We start from the raw sequence: 22,438 nt of genomic DNA, 5'->3' as shown, positions 1-22,438 counted from the left end.
CAAAGATTGTTCAGTATCATGGTTTAGGGGAAGGCTACAAAAAGCTATCTCAGAGGTTTAAACGGTCAGTTTCAACTGTAAGGAATGGCCATAGGCACAGTTGCTGTAAAACCCAGGTCTGGCAGGCCAAGAAAAATACAAGAGCGGCATATGCGAAGTATTGTGAGAATGGTTACAGACAACCCAAAGACCTGCAAGAACATCATGCTGCAGATGGTGTATCTTTACATCGATCTACAATTCAGCGCAATTTGCACAAATAACATCTGTATGGCAGGGTGATGAGAAAGAAGCCCTTTCTGCACTCACACCACAAAGAGTCACTTGTTGTATGCAAAAGCTCATTTAGATAAGCCACAGCCATTTCTGAACAAAGTGCTTTGGACTGATGAGACAAAAATGGAGTTATTTGGTCATAACAAAAAGCGATTTGCATGACAGAAGAAAAACACTGCATTCCAAGAAAAACACCTGCTACCTACCATCAAATTTGTTGGAAGTTCCGTCATACTGTGGGGCTGTGTGGCTAGTTTAGGGACTGGGGCCCTTGTTAAAGTCGAGAGTCGGATGAATTCAACCCAATATCAACAAATTCTTCAGGATAATGTTCAAGCATCAGTCACAAAGTTGAAGTTACGCAGGGGTTGGATATTCCAACAAAACAATGACCCTAAACACACTTAGAAATCTACAAAGGCATTTATGCAGAGGGAGAAGTACAATATTCTGGAATGGCTGTCACAGTGACCCGACTTGAATATCATCGAAAATCTATGTGATGATTTGAAGCAGGCTGTCCGTGCTCAGCAGCCATCAAATTTCACTGAATTGGAGAGATTTTATATGGATGAATGGTCAAAAATACCGCCATGCAAAATTAAGACACTCATCAAAGGCTATAGGAGGTGTCTAGAGGCTGTTATAGTTGCAAAAGGAGGCTCAACTAAGTATTGATGTCATATTTCTGTTGGGTGCCCAAATTTATGCACCGGTCTAATTTTGTTATGATGCATATTGAATATTTTCTGTTAATCCAATAAACTTTATATCACTGCTGAGAGGTCAGCTAATGATAAACAAAACTCCAAAGAACTAAGGGTTCCAAAACTTTTTCATATGACTGTATATATGGAGTTACTCTATCATAGCCATGTGATAGAGACAGGAAAATGCCCTAATGATGAGCATGTATATGTATACTGGAGCACGCTTTCCATTTTTGCTCACATTTTAACAAGACAAGGAAAGGGGTGGGGGGGAGGGAATAAAAACAAAACACACACACACACACACAAGCCAGCTCTGTGTATATGGGAAAGAGTTCAGTAGGCAACTGTGCCATACCAGAAAAATCTTTCAGCATTTATGCCCAGAGATGAAGCACATCTGCCTGAATAATGCACTATTACTTATCATTCTCTTCACAATACAGTACGTCACTTCTGACTCTTGACCACTGAAGACCCAAAGAGCAAACTTGTTAGTGGAAATTACAAGGAAAGCGGGGGATGTTCAAGCATGCCATTGAGGGGAATCTAACAAAATGAGTCTTCTTTGAAACAAAGCAAGCTTCTCTTTTCCCAGGGAGTGCTCCCCCAGCCTTTATTCACAGAGTTGCTTCTTTGGGATGCTCTCACAAAATCTTACGAATGTTACCAGAGCATTGACGTTAGAAGGGTACAAAGAATGCATTCAAGGGACTGACAAGACCCTCATAAGCTTGGCACTGATAATGTCTTGGGGCCATCCCCATCCCAATGTCAAGCTAGCAGTTTTTAATATGTGGCCAGTGGGTCTGGGGAAGAGATATTTAGGCAAAATGCAACAGACATGCAGATACAGGTATGGGATCCGTTATCCAGAAAGCTCCAAATTACAGAAAGGCCATCTCCTATAGACTCCATCCTATCCACATTTTTTAAAATTATTTCCTTTTCTCTGTAATAATAAAAGAGAACATTGTACATGATCCAAACAAACGCAATTAAACCTACAGTTTATTTGCTTTATGTAATGTTTCATGATTTTCTTAAGTTGACTTATAGATATGAAGATACAAATTACAGAAAGATCTGTTATTCAACTTACCCCCAGGTCCCAAACATTCTAGATAATAGGTCCAATTCCTGTAATACTTAATTATGGATTAATATTAATAACGTATGAACATTTTGATTTTTACGTTATTTGTAACTGTAATTGCAGTATTTGGGTTTTTTTTCTCACTATTCCTAAAAAAAGGCACTGGTGAAAGAAAAAAAATTTGAGCAATTAATGAAAGGGGAGCACAAAAAGGTGTTGCTAAGAAAGTACAAAATGACTGCACTATATACAAAATATTTTCTTCCTGTCCTTTCCAGAGCTTCTTAGGAAGCGCCGTTTCATTACATTTTGGATTACCAAGGCAGATGTGTTTATTCACAAGTCACCAGTCATGCAAAAATTAAACTTTGGCTTTTCAATCTATATATTTCAGGTATCTTACACCTGTGATTAATACCATTTGTGCAGTGCATCCCTACAGCCAAACAGGAAGTGCTGTAACAAAGTAGTATAGATGACTCTCTCTGAATCATCACACTGCAGGGTTACGTTTATCACACAGCAACTGAGCGCCCAAACTGTTACCATCATAATAGCGTCACCCTTCGGAAGCTCATTCATGTCCCCAAGGCAGCCGCCCACTCCAACCTGTCTTCTGCTTCTGTCATTACACTGGAGAACATGTTGCAAAGATGCTCCTTATGGTACAGCACGCCTCCGTCAGCAGGAAGGTGACTCACCACAGTTGATGCAGGTGAATCACACACCCTTGAGACGCCCACAAAATGGTTTTATCAATTAATGATGCAATACACACAAGCTTTACCACTAGCAAAAACTGTTCCAGTAGATTTCATACTAGGAGTATATGTGGATATGTGATGTGTTCCTCTTAATGTGCTCCGATCTTCTTTGTGCCTTTCAGCTGCACCTCTGCCATATGTCTGAAGCAGAACCTGATTTACCCTGCACCCCCACCCCTCATTCAGATAATTAATGATCTACTGAGTTGCAGCAAATTCTATATAATTGAAGCAGTGGTCAAGCAATATTGTCCAATCCAATGCTCCACATATTGTACACCTTTTACAGTTGTAATATGCACATTTAAGCAATATTTTCACTTATTTTTATTACATCTGGGTAAGGAAGGAATCAAAACAAACCTTACAGGCCAGTGATCATTTAATCCTCTAGATTGCAAGCTCTTGTTTGCAGGGCTGGTTTTACATAGCGGGAGCCCCTACACCCACTGTCGTTCATTGGCCCCCATCCCCTCTCTTTTATTCACTTAAAGACCGGAGCAATTTCGAATGGCGCATGGGAAATTTAAACAATGATGGTATCTCCTGCACATCCCCAGTGTTTCTGAATCAATGTGGGTGTGGTTGGGCAGCATGCCGCCCCCTAAAATCCTGCCTCCCTAGGCCAGGGCCATGGTGGCCTCTCCACAAATCCAGGCCTGCTTATTTGCATGGTCCTCCATTCCCATTTTTTTTCTGTAGCCCATTATTGTAAAACAATGCACAACTTGCTGGCACTATAAAAAATAAATGATGACGATAAATATCTATAGCAGTTACACATAAAAATATTCTTAAAGGAGAAATCAAGCAGTTTCATTAAAGGCAGCGGTTAGAATTGATACAATAGTTGCTAATATTGCAATACTGCTGAGAAATGTATTAACTAAATGTATGAATTTAAAGTTGCAAATTGTAACAGTTCAGAATTTGCTCCTGGATCACTGAGCTGCCAGGCAGAGACATGAACATAAGGAAACAGTAAAAAATAAAAGATGGATAGCAATTGAAAAATGTCTGTTTATGGTGAACTGTCTGAAAACAACTCAACTGAAAAAAGTGTACAACCAAGATTGAGTCTCCAAAAAGACTTGCTTATCTTAAATAGCTACAATTGTATCTTTGCTTATGTTAAATTGTTACAAATGTATCCAAGAGCAGGTGTTTAGTGTTCTGGGCTCTCTACCAAAAAGCCTCTTTTTCTAATTATGTTTCAGAAACTTTGTATCTTTTTTTGGAGATAAAAAGAGAAACTCCAACTGCAGACTGAGACTGGACTGGAAAGTATGTATTCCTGTCCATATCATAAACAGAAGCATGGGGGGCTGTTCAATTTGAAAAGTAATTTATTTTGTTTCTATGCAAATTTAAAGGAGAGAAAAAAGTAAAAAAACTAAAAAAAAAAAAAGCATAATATGCTAATTAATTTAAATAACCAAGATTCACTGTGTGCTAGAGGTTTCTGTGAGATGACAATACATTTGCCTTGCTATATTATGTGCAGTGGAGGGTAACTGATTACCTCTGCTTTGTTTGTTTCCCTGTAGAGCAGCCAGGGTCCGTGTATTTATATCCACAGACCCAGTGTCTGCATTTACTGAATATTAATCAGTCTTGCTGTATCAGCTTCTATGGCAGCAATCATTTGACTTGTGCTGTTTTGATAATTTATTACAATCCCTAAGCTTAGCCTCCCAAAATCACACTGACCATGTGCATGGTCTTGGTCTTGCAAAGATGGTTTAACATAGTTACAATTTGATGACCCTCTGCGGCCAACTTTGATAACATAAATCCATTTGTTTTATCAGGCTTCTGGTGCAGTAAGTTCATGTTTATGTTTAGTATACAAAATACAGCATTTCTAGCATTACTCTATTTTAGACTTTTAGTTTCCCATTGGTGTACTCTTAAAGGAACAGTTCTGTGTAAAAATAAAAACTGGATAAATAGATAGGCCGTGCAAAATAAAAAATGTTTCTAATATAGTTGTAGTTATAGAAAAATGGTCATGTATAAAGGCTGGAGTGACTGGATGAACACTACTTCCTGCTTTTCAGCTCTCTAACTCTGAGTTAGTCAACGACTTGAAGTGAGTTTACAGCATTCAGCTCAGATTCAAAAGCAACAGTTATGGCCCATGTCCCCCCCCCCTCAAGTCAGTGATTGGTTACGGTTTGAAAAGCAGAAAGTAGTGTTCTGTTCTGTTCGACATCCAGTCACTCCAGCCTTTATAGACTTTTTTGCCTAAATATATTAGAAACATTTTTTTGTTTTGCACAGCCTATCTATGTACCCAGTTTTTCTGGTTATACTGAACCTTTAAAGGGTTTTTTCATATTCTGAAACAATTTGCAATTGGTTTTCATTTATTATTATTTGTGGCTTTTGAGTTATTTAGCTTTTAATTCAGCAGCTCTCCAGTTTGCAATATTAGCAATTTGGTTGCTAGGGTCCAAATTAACCTAGCAACCATGCACCAAATTCAATAAGACTGGAATATGAATACGAGAGGCCTGAATAGAAACATGAGTAATAAAGACTAGTGTTAACAATACATGTATTGCCTTACAGAGCATTTGTTTTAAGAAGGGGGTCAGTGCAAGTGCAGTGTATAAACTGCAATTTGGGACACACAGTGCCATTTTTTTACCTACAATACAGCATCCCTGCCCCCACGAATGCAGCATCATATTGGACAATTGTTAAATGGGCACATACTGCTCAAGTGTGTTGCCCCCTATGAGAATCCTGCAATTACAATCACATTCATGCAAGTGATTTTTATAATGAACATAACCATGTAGAAGCGTAAAGAATGCATGGACACTCAAATTATCTTGTATTTGTAAATGAGCCTTTTAGAATACCATACTCATAAGTAATAGATATCACTGTGCTTAGATATATATTGCATGTATATCTATGCAGTTTTAAATATCACATTAAACTACATCTCTTGAGGATGTAATGAGGGCAACTGTAAAGGTTAAAGGCCATATTTTAAAATCCTTTATGTTGGGATTGCAGTTACCTAGAAAACCATAGTTTCCCAAGATATTTTACAAATTTATCTCTGGTGTTCCCACTTGTTAGGAGTTTTTGGAATTCATTAAATAAGCTCAGTTGAAGCTCAGTTAAATGAAATCTGTATGACAACTAGGGACGCACTGAATCCACTATTTTGGATTCGGCCGAACCTCACACATACGTCAAAACACTGCATCATAATCCATATTTCACAAAGCTACAGGGTCTTCTAATAAAAATGGATTAACAAGAATAAAAAAAAATTAAGCTCGTCTGAGCTAGCGCAGTAGTATAAACAATTATCACCTTATTTAAATATGGGAGACCTTTGTAGCCAAGCAGAATAATAAGTGTGTTCTAATTTCTGCGTAGTTGAAACAAGTGCATAATTGTACCTGTGCAAGGGCTGCAGGGAGCTATCTACTGAGACACAATGCAAAACACTCATCTATATATAGAAAGTAAGGAAACAACACTTAATTGTTCTCTACAGACCTGACAGATGAGCATCTGTTATTTATACATTACTGGCAAACTAGTAAGCAGACAAGCCAGAAACCCACAATGTAAATTAATGCCTCACTTAAAGGAAAGGTATTAATAAGCTTTTGATCACTATCTAAGGCTTGATATTTAGCTCCATATCAAGCTATTAGCACCCCCGGTTGATTTAGAATATTAGAACAGATAGAAAGAGCTGGAGGCCTCAAGAAAGAACTAACATCTATGGAATATGCTTTAACCTTTAAATGCACATTACTGGGCTGTAAAGATTGCAAACTAATTGCATTTCAATTACATTCAATCAAAGCAGACCCGCTGGATTTAATAATAATAAACTTGTTCCCAATACTTGATCAAGTAACCTTATACTACAAGCAAATAAGAGCTGGTCTCCATTTTGACAAAGGTTCATGGTCATGCGCTTTCACGCCAGGTCTGTTAATTAAAAATAGTGGTTCTTTACTAGAAAGAGTTGTTCCTTACTAGATTTGCCCACTTACACAATGGAAAATACTGATGATAAGACTGTTTGGCCCTGGGCCAACAATCAGATCATAATAGGGGCCAAAGTAGAGCATGACAAGACTTTCTAACCAGCCATCAAGCAGACCCTTGCATAAGCCAATTAGCAATTACCGTATATACTCGAGTATAAGCCGTCCCGAGTATAAGCCGAGGTACCTAATTTTACCTCCAAAAACTGGGAAAGCTTATTGACTCGAGTATAAGCCTAGGGTGAGAAATGCAGCAGCTTCTGGTAAGTTTCAATCAAAAAATTTAGGGTTTCTGCTCCCATTGGAGGTGCCAGCGTTGCGTTTTTGGACGCCGGCGGCTATTCTTGGACGCCGACGACCATTCTTGGACGCCGGCGACCGTTTTTACGCTTGACCCGAGTATAAGCCGAGGTAGAGTTTTTCAGCATATTTTGGGGGCTGAAAAACTCGGCTTATACTTGCTGTTTTCTGATGGGGCAGCGCCAAAAGCTTTTCTTTGTTCTCATTTTCTCAAAGAAGGCTGCACAAAATCGTATCTCTTGTGATGAGGCTTGGCTAAATTAGAAAATCATTATAGTGACAAATAATTAGAAATTGGTCTTAAATCCATTTGAATTCCATACAGGGGAACACCAGCACTATGTGGGTTAATCTCCTCTCTTCAGGAGGCAGAGCACTAAAGAAACAACTCCCTTCCAACCCCTGCACTCCAGCCTGTGTCCTGCCTCCATCCCTTGTTAAAGTCCACGATCTATAATACTCCAGCAAGATAGATTAAAGCTGGCCATAGATGTTGAGATTTTTAAAAGATCTGATCCTCGTTGTGAGACCACGATTATCTCGGAACGATCGTACGAATGGTCCATCAACTAAAAAGACCAATTTGCCAGGAAGACAAAGGGTAGCTGTCTGCTTGGCCCTGCAAACATAGATAGATTGCACTTGGATCGACAAAGATTTTTTAACCTGCCCGATCAATAACCTGACAGATGTCCGCCAAAAAATCGTAAGATGTTTGATTGTTCGAATCACACTAACCGCACCATAATTTCGAAAGATTGGTCGGACTTCGCTAAAATCGGTCGTTCGGCAAGAGAAATCTTTGCGTCTATGGGGACCTTTAGCCAGGAGCTACCAGCAGCAGTAAGTTTTGCCTGGGGGGGGGGGTAGGCCTGTGTCCTTCTAAAGTAAACAGAGCAAATGATTTAACAGTGAGTAAGGAAAATACCCTTTACGCCATCTTTCCTAAGGGTTCAAAGGTACCACGGGGACATACTAAGAATGTCCCATTACAACCACAAACCAGAAAGAAGGAACTTACAGCATCACTGCCTACTGCACCTTCAACATAAACCCAGTGTCCTGGCATGAAAGTCCAGCCATTCTGCACAGTTTCTTCACTGAAGCCTTCATGCATGCCTACGTTGCCCCAATGCCCAAAGTAGAGTCCTCATTCTGACTACTCGTCCTGCCATAAGTTTGACCTCCTCGAAATGCATACCAACACCCTCAGACATGAAACTTCCATGTCAATTACTTTAACGCTGCCTTAGATTTTGGCCACACTCCCCCTTCTGTCAGACATGGCTAGTTTAGGTGGCCCAGATAATTGTCTGCAAGCAGCATGTGTTTTATTTATTTTGGCTGTCACACTATAAATTAATTTAAAGTCTGACACCACAAAAGATGTATTACTAAATAGAAATATACTATAGAAAAATACTATAAACTAATATACTAAATAGAAAAATACCATACTATATTGTAAATCTTGTATCTGACTTTCCTTGGGCTGTTTGAGCACTGGCTCTTCCTAGAATTTTGAAGATTTGGGCAGATATACGTGCTGTGTACAGGCTTGTTGGGCCAGCAAGGAGACAACTACAGCAATTCTAGGAAAACCATTTTTTTGCAACCTTCTATTGTACTTTTAGTTAGCATACAAGTAAACCCCTGGAAAAAGTAGTATGTACCCACCAGGGCTTGGCATGTGTTTGGCACGGGTCTGTGTTAAAAGGTCCACTGGTTGGTCCAGACCAGAAATTCCATCTGCAGAGACAAAACACACAGGGTATCAGATGTGTAGCAAATATTATGAAGAAATCAAATAAAAATAAATGAAAAAAGCTTTAGGAGATGCCCACACATGGCACATGGAAACAAAAATACGATAAATCCACTATTTGCTTCCAATAGGATCCCAATTTTACATTTACCAAGGGATTAGATCAAAATGATGTAACTTCCAAGAAACTATACAAATCTGGGGGGAAAAGAAGATGCCACTTGCTTGTATGGGACCATGAAAAAATGGTGTCAGTTCTTAGAACAATGTTAAACCTGGGTTCTACTGTATTTACATGCAGTTTAAAGGAGGGCATACACAAGCTTAATCAATAATTAGCTGAATGATCAGATATTGTATGCAGGGGCCATAAATAGCTGTGGCTTCTTCTTCATTTCTTTCATCACACCATGGGTTAGTCCATTAGGATTATCAGTCTGAATGCACATCCCACCGTCATACATGATAAGTTGATTAGACAATTGGGTTGATACCTTTAACAAGTAATGTTACCAGTCAGTGGAAAGGGGCAAAGATGTTAGAAATAGGAAGGTGACAGCAAATTGGTAGCGAATGGGTGGATTAATGGTGAGGAATGGGTGGATCGGGGATGAAGGTTGAAAGTAGCAGAGGCAGGGCTGATATCAAATATATGGGCATGTAGGCCAGCATTCCTCAAACACTATAAAATAATCTAAAATAAGAGCAAAGTAAATAAAGGTTCATTTCAATTACCACCAACGTGATCTCTTAAAGATTGCTACTCTCTAGACTCAAAGCCCTGGTAATAATCTAGGCTTAGAAAATTTATTTATTCATAAATTCATGCATTAGTTGAAAAGAGACCATTACCTAGATTATATCTAGACAATGAGCTCTATTTTTGCACTTTGTTTTAGATCCTGTTGTCAGGCAAAAAGTTAATCATTGATCAAGACTTCAAGCTTTAATAAGATTTCACAAAGTTTGCAAGTGTATGATGCCTAAACACAAGGAAGCCAAGAGTGATGTCCTCATTACCCATTCAAATTCTAAAAAAAAGGTATACGGAATTACTGGAAATCTTGCTATACCTAACCCCTTAGTGAGCATAAATGCTAACTTTTTTGCTGGACTTGTTGGATGTCACTATTTTCTTCCATCTCCCATAAGGACAGATGGCAGTATAGCAATTATTGAAAGTCAGATAGACCAGTCCATGCAAGGAATCCTAGGGAGATGAAAGACATTGGCACTCCCTCTTCAATTATTCATTCATTTATAGAGAAGTGGTGCACCAGCCCCTGGAAAAAGTTAGCTTTTATGTTTACTGGGGGGTTCCTAAGAAATTAGCAACTCCCATTAATTAAAGTTCTTCTTAAACCCTTTTCTGATGTCTACAGATTCAGTCAATAGTCTTGCCTGCACCACCACTTTGTGAACACCTGCTTCAAGGACGGTAATATAAAAATCTCCTCCGCTTTAGATTTAGGAACAAGGCTTTATAATAAAAGACTTCCAAAAAGAGTGAGTAATAAAAGGCAGAAATGGCTATTCATTCTGGGACAGTTTGATGACAATACGACGCAGCTGCCATCGGGGATAAAAACCCAGGAGGCGGAGGATATAAATAGCCGAGAGAGAGAGAGAAAAGAGACAGTGAAGAGAGCGGACAGATTTCCATGCAAAACATTAGGAGTGAAAGGATCTCACGACTTCACAAGCAGCAATTTAAAGGAGTCCTGTTCAATTAAAAAAAAAAATTGCAAAAAAAAATCTAGAAGTGAGACTTGTGTTTAGAAGTTTTGTGGTCTCTACAAGCCTTTTGTTTCAGAATGATTGCTCAAAGGCATATGTGGGTCCTAGAGAACCAAGCCTCCTGGTAACACCCAACAGGAATGGTCACATGCCACACTCTTATTAGGAATATGGATACATGCTGTAGCACAGATCCATCCAAAATTCATCAACCATTTTGTTAGCTACTGTGCATACACAATATTGCACAGCAAAAAGACTGCGGAACAAAATTCACATGCCTCTGGATGCCAGCACTGTGGTTTGCTTGCTAGAATAACATAAGTGGTGGTCATTTGAAGAATTAAATTTTCCTTTAAAGGAGAAATAACTCCTCCCCGCTAAAGATAAAGCCCCCATCCACTACATTGCACTGTCCCCACTCTGCTTCCTCCCTCCATAATCCACTTTTAAAAAAAAAAAAAAAAAAGTGTAACATGGACTCATCCATGCAGAGTAACACAGCGGAGCTCACGGCCACCATATTGGGATGTGTTCAGTAAGGGACTGGCAACAATGAAGTTTTTGGCACATGTGCAGTCGGAGCCAGTCTGATATTCGCACCAACCACAGATGCTCCAGAAAAGTCCATAAATGCTGATGGTAAAGCAGAGGATTTGAACACACAGAAGATGGTGACCATGAGATCTGCTGTGCTACTCTGCATGGATATGTCAGTGTTACATTCAGGAGCAGATTAGTAGTCAGCACAACTGCAACTCACTTCTTTGGCTGGGTGCACGTCCTCCAGTGGCCACCTTCCACTGGCAATATTAGCGAAGAAAGTTAGTCCAGCACCCACTGTTTCATGAATAAAACGGCCTTTATTGGACCAAGGGCATTACAGCAACGTTTCAGACCAACTGGTCTTTTATCAAGCTTGATAAAAGACCAGTTGGTCTGAAACATTGCTGTAATGCCCTTGGTCCAATAAAGGCCGTTTTATTCATGAAACAGTGGGTGCTGGACTAACTTTCTTCGCTAGTGTTACATTCAGGGACATATTTTTCAAGTAATGGACTATGCAGGGAGAAAGCGGGGGAGGGGGACTCGGCAATGAAGGGTAGTGGAAAGGGGCTGTCTTTGGGGGCTTTAGTTCTACTTTACATTATTATTCCATAGTAACTGCTCTTAGAAACAATTAGGGAAAGGTTAACTTATTTGCACTTGTGGTATGGGTGTCAGGGGCACTGATCACAAACCAGGCTAAATTGGGTAATCCAATCCTCATCCCAGCATCCTTCAGTATTCGTAAGCAATTGTATTTTTAAATATCACATGCAACCTAAGTGAAAAGATGCAGATATTGTATCACGGATCGCCTGAGCAAAACATAGTTTATTTGCAGAAATTCTGCAAATTATTCTAAAATGCTAACTGCAGATAATGATTGTATTAAACGGACATGCCAGATTTTTTTTTTTTTTTAGATTTCAAAGAATTGTTTAGAAGTGTAGTTAGTTTTCCTTTTATTGAATTGTGCTTTATCTTCTTATCCTAGCACAAGACTGCTTCCACTGTACATCAAACGGTAGTGTTTCAGGGGCAGTAATCCCTTTGTCTTCAGCTTCTCCACATTGCCTGCTCAGCTGCTGCTATTTATAGAGCTCCCCACAGACTGGACATCACATGCACAGTGATAGCATTTTAATAAGCCAGCAGGCAAACTGCATCAAAACACAACCTGCTTTACAATGCAGAAAAATGCCTTCCACACTCATACACAGGACACAGCTGGCAAGCAGGCAAATCTTTTGCAGCAACATTGTTAGTATTCCTATACAATATACTTAACAGTCTGCCCCATAAATATATTTTGTGAAATGATCTTTTAGTACCTTGCTATAATTCATGACAATTATTCAGGTTTCCATTCACCATAGCTAGACCTTAGCAACAACATACAGCTTGAAACTTGATATTACCTACTCCATTTTGAAGTTTTATATTCCTCACGCTAGCGTCTTGTTTATTCAAAAGCAGACTCTGGACTATTACAATTTGCTACATAAGTTGATACATGTCGGAGCAGCATCTGTGAAACATTAGCAACTAGTGTTTGAATTAGAACAAACAAATTAAACTCTGGGATTCTGCTCAGCAGGGCCACTGCTCTAGAGACATAAGAAGTTGAAAAATGAAACTTCAATATTAGAAAAATGATCAACAATAAAAACAGAAAGCAATAAACAAAAAAAAAAAAAGAGCCTATTTCTGGTGTACTAAAAAACAACTGGAGTAAATGTTGATCCGGAGACAAAACAACTTGCCAGCAGGGAGCATAGTGGCACACAATAGCAAACATATACAAATATAGAAATAGCATAAATATACAGCATAAAAATAAAGCATTGCATCTTCTCAAAGATGGCTGAAAGTTGAATCACCTGTCCATGCAAGAAAAAGAGCTCGAAACCATGCAATATTACAAATGCACCAATCTGTATAAAAATGTGATGGAAAAGAAGTTCACTTTACCATAAATATAATTTTAAAAGGAATTACTGTCTTGATTTGCCTACACTTGGTGAATGCTCATGTCCAAAAGCAGTGACTACTACAAACAATAAAAGTAGAAAAAAGATGCGAGCCATGCAGAACCAAGGAAGCCCTAACTTCAACACCCGAAGAACAAAAATTACACTAATTTACAGTATACTAGAAAGGGTTCATTTATACCACGCAAAAAATCTGGCCTGAGCCATTATAATGGATAGAACAGAGTCACATACCGTAGAGATGGAAAAATGATGTTCAGCAAGAAAGCGCTTTTGTACTCAGCAGAAGACAAGGACATAGGGTTGAGATGACTGAGAAGAATCATCTAATTAATAAGGGTATTCCAGGATCTTTTCAGAAAGAACTGACGTCACAGAAATCATCAGTCATGTATAGAAGGACCGTAGGAGTATGTCATACCAAATGCTGATTCCAAAGCTTTTCCAGAAAACAGTTAGAAAGAACTGACAATGGAATCAAGGCCCTCTCTTATCAAGACACCACCCAGGGTAATGACATACCATGCTACTTGTTGTAGCGACAAAACACCAGAAAATACCCTGACACAGACAATACGGAGACTTGTCTCTACTAAAACACATCTATCCCCATATACAATATAAGGTATTAGTTTGCCCAGGAGCAGTAACCCATGGCAACCAATACGATTACTGCATTCAAACAGGTGGCTAGTAAATTGTACTTGCTGATTGGTTGCTATGGGTTACTAAAAATGCAAGTTTTCCTGGGGTAAACCTACTATTAGTAGAATGTATGGCCTTGAAATCTAAACAACACTGATTTCTGGAGTGGTGCTTTGAAAATTTCTGCTACTTTAGCTTTTGACCCACACAAGAAATTTCTATAAAACTATACAAACTTGGTATTGCCGTGTTCAGGAGACTTTACAAACAGGTCCTTCTTCACTACCTGTATCAGTTACCGGTTATTTTTGTGTGTAAATCTCTGTTAAATGTATACTCCCATTTATTGTACAGAGCTGTGGAATATTTTGGCTCTATGAATATGTGTTAATAATTGTGTAACTAACATCATCGCTGACAACATTAGGAGACCATAATCCCCTGTTTGGATAAAGCCAAAGTACATTTATACCTGCACATCTATTATTAATGACATGGAAGGTACCTTGATTCCCACAATTACATGCAGGATATAAAGCAAGTGGTTTATCACTTTCAGGGAAAGACTTCTAGGTATAATCAGCCATTTTAATAGTCTGTGACAACTGCTGGCCCAGAGACATTCACTGAAAGAAATTTGGCAAGTGTAGAATCTATGTGTTGGTTAAGAGAAGGCAAATATTCAGACAGGTTGTAAGATACATGTTAAGACTTGGCAATTACGCAGATAGCTATACACAGATTGATAGAACACACCTTTGAGTAATGCTTGGGAAAAAATTTAGATCTGACAGAATCATAAATTCTGCCAACATCTCAGCCAAGGAAAAAAATATCTGAATAGAGATAAAACAATGCAGGCATGTATTTTCACCAGCTAAACCAATTTACAATCGTAAAGCCAAATCCAATAGCATTATCAAAAATGAACTAAACATTTCTTTGGAATATTTGCTATTTCCAACATAATGGTTTGGTCAAGATTAAACGTTAAATAATTGCTTAAGAAACAGTTATAGCGATTACAACTAATACAAGCAAAAATAAGATTTCCCAGGAACAAGCTACCATATTTTTAGCTCAATCCTTTTATTAATTCTACTGGGTTATTCACTTTGCAAAACTATGGCATATTCACATTGCCTGGGCCATCAGATATTTCCTAAAAAGTACTGAAAGTGAACCAAGGAGGCCTGAGGGTGACCATATATTTGCAACATATTTCTTTAGAAATATAGCAGAATGGCTGATACAGGCATTGTTTAAATGTATCAGTAACCTTATTAGAAGTAAAAAAAAAAAAAAAAAATGTATTTAAAGGGGGAACTCCACATAAACATAACTTAAGCTTTTTGAAAAGTAAACATGATTTCAAGCATCTTTGCAATATACATCAATTTAAAAATATGCAGACTTTTCTTGATATTTAATGGTTTGTAACAGTTTCCTAAGCCTAGCCCTCTGCTCTCCTGCTGATCTGTTTGACTACTTTGCTGAGCTGGCTGACTACTGTTACTTTGTATCAGCAGCCAGCTGTCCTTAGCCTGCATCCTCCAAACCCCACAATTCCCTGCACATGTGATTTCAATAAGGAACAGAACATCAAAGCATTGTGGGTTATGTAGTTCCTGCATGCCGTTACAATTGTAATATCAGTGTTTAGTCTCTACTTCCCTGCCATGATTTCAAATGATGCAGAAAGAGAAGAACTGTTAGATGGATTTCAGCATACTTTCTTCTTCTTTTTGAAGAAACAGGTAACTGTGATGGGTATATCAGGGGTTTCTGTGTTATGTGGGCCTCTTTATCAAATTTTGGTTTGGAAGCCAGAGTTCCCCTTTAAATACCAGAAATACATATATAGACCACAAAATTTTAAAAAGCCACTTATTAACATTAATAAGATAAATTCCAACTAGTAACAAAAACAAACAAACATTGAATCCTCCCAAATTGTACACCCACATGGTCCTACAGTTAACTGTGCTTCGTATTTTTTGCCCCATATGTGCTGTCCCTCATGTAGAGGGCTTACCCATAATGCATGTATCCAGCAACCAATTTACCTGTGCTTCATTAAATTAAGGTAAGGCTTGCTGTCAGAGATCAAATGAGGGATGGGTCTGTCCCAATGGTCCCTGGCAGAGGATGGAGATCATAGCCTTTTGTTCCCTATCAGGTCAGCCTAGCTGCTGGTTCCTATCCTACAGTGCAGTGTGCTGGTGCTGCCAACTCCCCTGCACAGGCTGGGAAAGGTGGCAGCAGGAAGTGCAACAAATGGGCGGGACTGTTTGGGTTTTTGGAGAAATTTGTAATAAATCAGCATGAAACCACGTTTTCAGCACTGGCTGATGGGGCCTAAAAGTATGGCTACTCTATTTCAGATTGTGGGTTACCTGCAGAGTTGTTGGGATATTGCCCATTTGTCCAAACAGATGACAGGTAGTCAGGCCTGGACTGGGAGTCAAAATAGGCCCTGCCATTCCAAGTACACAGAGGCCCAAACAACCCATTTACTAGCCCAAGCATCCCCCTACCAGCCCCACTATATGGTAACTTTCTATGGAACCATACAGCAGCCCCTCTGGCATTTGCCAGAACCCACAGATTGCCAGTCCGGGCCTGCAGGTAGTACGTTAAGTGAATAACCATGGAACTATTAGGCTAAAAATCATTTTGAATGACGGCAGAAACAGCTGCACCCTCTGCCAGAAGAACACTGCCATATTTGCGTGCGAAAAAAATGTGTACAGAAATACAAAGTATTTCAAGCAGCTTTTAATAAAATAGTTGAAAAAAATAAAAATCACACCTCATACACAGTAACTACAAACTATATGAACATGCTTTTCCTCCGAAATAGACACTGCAGCAACCAGCTATTAATGCTATTTTGGATCAGTTTATCTCACCATTCTACTGCTATCCTGTTGACCTTGCTACAGCATTTCATTACATGCATTAAGATTACTCTTAAATAATCTGATTTCCCATTTAAACAAAAAAAAACAATGCCTTGACAATTAGAGCCTATATTTATATCTTAATGGGGTTATTCACCTTAAATAACTTTTAGTATGATGTAGAGAGTGTTTTGAGTAAATTCTCAATTGTTTTTCATTTTTTATTTGTGGTTTTGAGTTATAAAGCTTTTTATTCAGCAGCTCTCTAGTTTGCAATTTCAGCCATCTGGTTGCTAGGGTCAAAAATTACCCTAGCAACCATGCATTAATTTGAATAAGAGACGAACATGAATAGGAGAGGGCCTGAATAGATAAGTAATAAAAAAAACAACTATATATATGTAGCCTTACAGAGCATATGTTTTTAAGATCAAGTCAATTACTCCCATTTGAAAGCTGGAAAGAGTCAGAATGAGCAGGCAAACAGTTCAAAAACTATATATATATAAAAAAAAAACAATGAAGGTCAATTGAAAAGTTGCTTAGAATTGTCCACAATCTTAACTAAAAGTTAACTTGAAGGTGAACCACTCCTTTAAAGAGAAATAATACAGCCTGTACAAACTCATTCACTTGGGATTATGTAGAAAAGATGTGTAAAATGTACATGTTATTTTCTGTGCTTAAATATTCACATGTTGCACATATCCATATGCTTGACAAAGGGGTGTATCAGTGCATTTTCTCTCACCAGATAACTAGCAACCATGCATTGATTTGAATAAAAGACTGGAATATGAATAGGAGAGGCCTGAATAAAAAGATGAGAAACAACATTAAAATTTGTAACCTTAGCAACCTTAGAGCAATTGTTTTTTTTGGATGATCTGAAAGCTGGAAAGAGAGTCAGAAGAAAAACAATACAAAATAATAAAGCCCAAATAAAACCAAGTACTTAAAAAAAAAAAACCTGCAAAATATCAATATCCTAATCAGGTATGATTCAATAACTTTTAATCTACAGACGTAGCATAAGTAGTCCGTTCAATTAAAACCAGTTCCTGATTAATTCCAAAGCCATCCAGCTGCAGCATGAAATATGCTTGATGGGTATGTTGCCTGAACTAGAATTCAGATCATTTTAATTTTTTATGATGTTATACCTCAGTCACTTCCCAGTGTGAATAAGTTCAAGAAAGTGTTCTGAAGGAGCCTTCAACACATGAGCAATTATGATTTGTTTCCATTTTCACTTCCACATTCCTCTTCTTTCAGCAGAATAAAGTCCTGTCATGTAGGAATGATTACAGTAGTTATCTGTGGGCGGGAGAGAACTTGCTTGCCAATGTAATAAAAACACAAGGCAGATGGGGGAGGAGAGAGAGGAAGCAGTGACCCATATCTCAAACTAGACCCAGGGCCTGAATGAGCCAGGCAGACAAGTAGACAGGAAGGTTACGATTTGCTGTGAAAACCACACACATTTCCTACCAACTTTTTATCTGGGACCACCAGAATATTCCACAAAAGAAGTGTTTGAAACATGCACAGTGAACCACTTAATGGGGGGCCCAACATTCCAAGCCAGGCAAGACTTCCCTAACATGTGGGCATGAGTGACGTGAGTAGAGAGAGCCTCAGAATTCATAGCTCTCACTGTAACATTGAAACAGACAACAATCCCATGAAAGCTGCAAGCAGGCCAGATGTTACACATAAAAACATAATAAAATAAAGAACCATATGTATTTTTACCAAGCCACTACATTTTTTCAGCTTGTTAGAGATTCCTGGAATGAGAGAAAGACAAGGAGAAAATGTAGAGAAGAAGGAGCAACTCTAATCTCACAAATATGCATCAGCAACCATAATTGCTTTGTTCTAGAACAATGTCCAATGTTTGGACCAGTTCTATGAACATTCCATGAATAAGTAAAGTTTACATTGACTTAACTATTTATAAGCCGAGTGCATATACACTATCATGATTTACACAATTTTGGGTCTTACATAGAGACCTTTAGCAGGACAATATACATTTCCTGTATAAGACTGAAAAAAGGTATTTAGTTTGTATTCATACATTATTTGGACCAATTTATTTACATGAACCTACTGGAATATCTATCTAGAACACATTATATACAAATTAATAGACTTAATAGAGGGGACAATTTATTTTGACCTAACACGTCACATTCATATGAATGAGAATTACACATAGTAACAAACTAGAAACAAAAAGCACAGATTATTACCCATATTATTATTTTTTAATGGCGATATATACCGCATATCTATATATCATCCCTGTCCTAGTGGACCTTACAATATAACCAGGACCACACTAGCAACTGGGTGGCAGATTTAAATAGTTGTAAAATCTCACTGAAGTTCCCATAGTGGTAAGGTGGTGGAATCTAGATCAGACATTGAACAATTTGCTTCATTTTCACCCGAAACGGGGAAAAAAAAAATCACTCAAACTGCATTGATTGGAATGAATCACTAGCATATTGGTAAATATACACATGGTGTCAGATCAAATTTAATGTGTAAAAACGCTGCATTAACATGTAAGGGGCAACAAGAAGGCTGAAAGTGTAGCACTACTGTATAGCCAAGAGGCCCAGATGCAGCAAAACAGGTCCAAAAGAGAATATTCCCACCATCAGGTTTCACAGATGGGATAAGGTTGTTATGCTGGAATGCAGTGTTTTTCTTTCTCCAAATGTAACTCTCCTCATTTAAGCCAAAAAGTTTTATTTTGGCTTCATCCTTTCATAAAACATTGTGCCAGTATCCTTCTTCCACATGCAAACATCTGTAAACAGACAGCAATATTTTTGGGGGAGAGCAGTGGCTTTACTTCCATAAACACCATTGCTGTTCAGTGTTCTCCTAATAGTACTCACGAACATCAACATACACCAATGTGAGATAGGCCTTCAGTTTATTATAAGGTACCCTGGGTTCCTTTGTAACCTCTCTGCCTTGCAGTTGGAGTTATCTTTGATGGTTCAACACTTCTTAGTAGGGTAACAATGATTTTGAATTTTCTCCATTTGTACACAATCTGTCTGTTGATTGGTGTAGTCCAAACGTTTTAGAGAAAGTTGTTGACGCCAAAAAAGGTCCTCAGACTCCTCCTTTGTTCAAGCCATGATACACATCCACAAATGTGTTGTATGTGTTATCAGAAATAAATAGGGTCTCTCACTCACACCAGATTGCCATCCCATTGACTGAATACACCACACTCTTATTTCATTTTCAAATTATGATAAAACCTAAGGATCCACTTATTTTTCGACACAAAAATAAGTTATTGGATCATTCTTTTCAATAAATACATGGCCACATTTTTTTTTCATTTGTTTAACTAGGTTTTGGTTTCTTCATCTACTTTTAGGACTTGTTTGAAAATCAGATGTTGTTTAAGGTCACATTCATATAAAAATAGAAAATTTTAATTCTCTAATTCCTACAGCCCACTGTAAGCAAGCAGAAAGTGGAAACCAGAAATTAACTTACCACTAGTCTCTAAAAATACTCTGAAGTGTGCACTGCTGCTGTGCTCCCCAAAGTAAAAAGAATAAAGCTACTAATCAGCAGATCAAACAAGATGGGTAGTAGTAGTTTTCCTTGACAGATCAATATGTGTATGTCAAACAAAGGCTCCCAAGGATGCATAAGCTCACACTTTAGAGACGTTTGCATAGACCGGATGCTCATTATGTTTACCCAAGTGATTATGCCGTGTCTCATACGTGTTAATAAGTGTTAAATTATAAGGGATACCAGGATGGATAATTTTTTCAGTAAACACCGGAAGTAAAATTTAGCCCAGGATGATATGGACTTGGTACCGTTGCTTATCAAGTAAAGTCTAAAGTGGAAAGTCAGAAGGAGTTCTATAAAATAATACTTAAAAATCACCATACTCTATTATATAATAGGAAGAGCAACAAAATATGCATAAAGTGCAAACATTTTTATTTCAATAATAAGATAAAGCTTATTGCAACATTCTACTACCTGTTTGAATGCAGAAACATTTCTTGATTACTGTATGACTAATAAATTTAATCAGGAGCCAAAAATCTCGTCCAAAATGTATACTTCTATACATGGCTCAGGCATAGTAACCACGGTAAACCACTGCACAAAGAAAAGGGTTTCTGTGAGGCTACCCCACCTTTGGCACACACTTCATATGATAATGTTTGGTACTCTGATAAAATAAGATTTAATAAAATCTACACACAACAGGACACTAAATGTGTGTCACATCAATGCTCACCAGCAGAGAAACTTCAGGTTTTATACCTCTGTGATTTACACACAAACCACAAACATACTGGTATTTTGACCTGAGAAAACATTGTGGTTTCTCTCTAGTAGACACTGCGGTTATGAAAAATTCTGAGAGCAAAGCATATGTTGCCAGATCAGAGCAAAATAAAGGGTTGAACCTCACACCACTCACGGCAGCCATAACAAATATGGCCAATATGATCCTGACAAGACAGCAGTAAAGAAAAGTTAGACTAAAGAGAGGACAGTATAGCTTTTAGAATTTAAATGGAAAAAAATTAAGCTCATTTATAAACACTTTTTAGAGCTTTCACCCCCCCCTCCACTAGTCTACAAAGAAAACTCTTATTTTGATATTTATAAGATATTCCTGCCCCTATAGAGTGTAAGCTCTTATGAGCAGGACAAAATAAATTGGTGGTTTATAAATACATGTGGTAATCTCTATATATTACAATTGTAACATCATTGCCTACCACAGCACTCATCCACCCAACATATAGAAATACTTTCAAAAATTCTTAAAAGTGCTCTGTCAACCAAAATGTACTGAAAACCATATTTCGGAAGAAGGCTCAAACCTGGCCAATAATAGAAGACTTAGAAACACTCACTGTGGCTTAATACATAAATACATCCCCTCACAGTAACCCCATCTTTTATTATGGTGTTTCACTGTAATTTGTATTGCATTTACTTATGACAGCCTTGGAATTTGTTATTTAAAATATTTCAGTTAACATTTGAAATTATTTTTTGTTAAATATAGTTTGTTATAAAGGGACTGTCCCAATTTCATTCTGAAAGAATGTTTTACACAAGTAGCCAAGAAGGCATTAGAGGGAACATTGCTTACAAGCAGAAATAGCTTGGTTATAAACCCACATCAGGAATATATTTAATAAACTGTCCCTATGAGATCAACTCATTGTTTGGAAAATGCAAGACTTGAAAACAGATCTTCCTTTAGAGTTGTTGAAGCATGGGAAAGAATGAAACGAACGCCAGGCAGGATCAAGAGATGAGTTTTCAGAGTCAAGTGTAGAGTGGGTGGAGGTGGAACCATAACAATTAATCAGCTCATGATGGGAGAGTGGTGGAACTAGAACCAAATCATCAAGCCTACTAAAACATTTATATCCCCCATTAGCTGAAGAGAAGGGAGGGAAGAAAGGAGGATGCATGGATTATATTTCTGTCAATAGAAAAACGATAGCCCCTTCCAACCCCCGCCCAGCTTCCAGGAACTGTGCTTAACTGAACACGATTTTCACAAAACAGATGCTCTGCGCCATAGCACCAAATTCCTACATTTGTCATCTAAAAATCTAACTAAATGAGCAAGATTCTTAATGGCTAA

At 38.1% G+C, this 22,438-nt stretch overlaps 1 protein-coding gene across 5 annotated transcripts in view; it reads right to left on the bottom strand.

Moving 5' to 3' along the window:
* The window catches only part of hdac4.S (histone deacetylase 4 S homeolog), a 106,938-nt gene that overhangs the window by 39,655 nt on the left and 44,845 nt on the right, over window positions 1-22,438 (bottom strand). For all 5 annotated transcript variants that reach the window (XM_041578788.1, XM_041578787.1, XM_018238911.2 and 2 more), the window contains one exon: window positions 8,852-8,923. In XM_041578788.1, coding sequence (XP_041434722.1) covers window positions 8,852-8,923 — 72 coding nt within the window. The remainder of the gene's footprint in view (window positions 1-8,851; window positions 8,924-22,438) is intronic.

This window comes from Xenopus laevis, chromosome 9_10S, assembly GCF_017654675.1.
Source record: "Xenopus laevis strain J_2021 chromosome 9_10S, Xenopus_laevis_v10.1, whole genome shotgun sequence".
Lineage (NCBI taxonomy): Eukaryota > Metazoa > Chordata > Amphibia > Anura > Pipidae > Xenopus > Xenopus laevis.
Note: the sequence above shows the minus strand (reverse complement) of the source record. Positions and strands in the feature narration are given on the sequence as shown.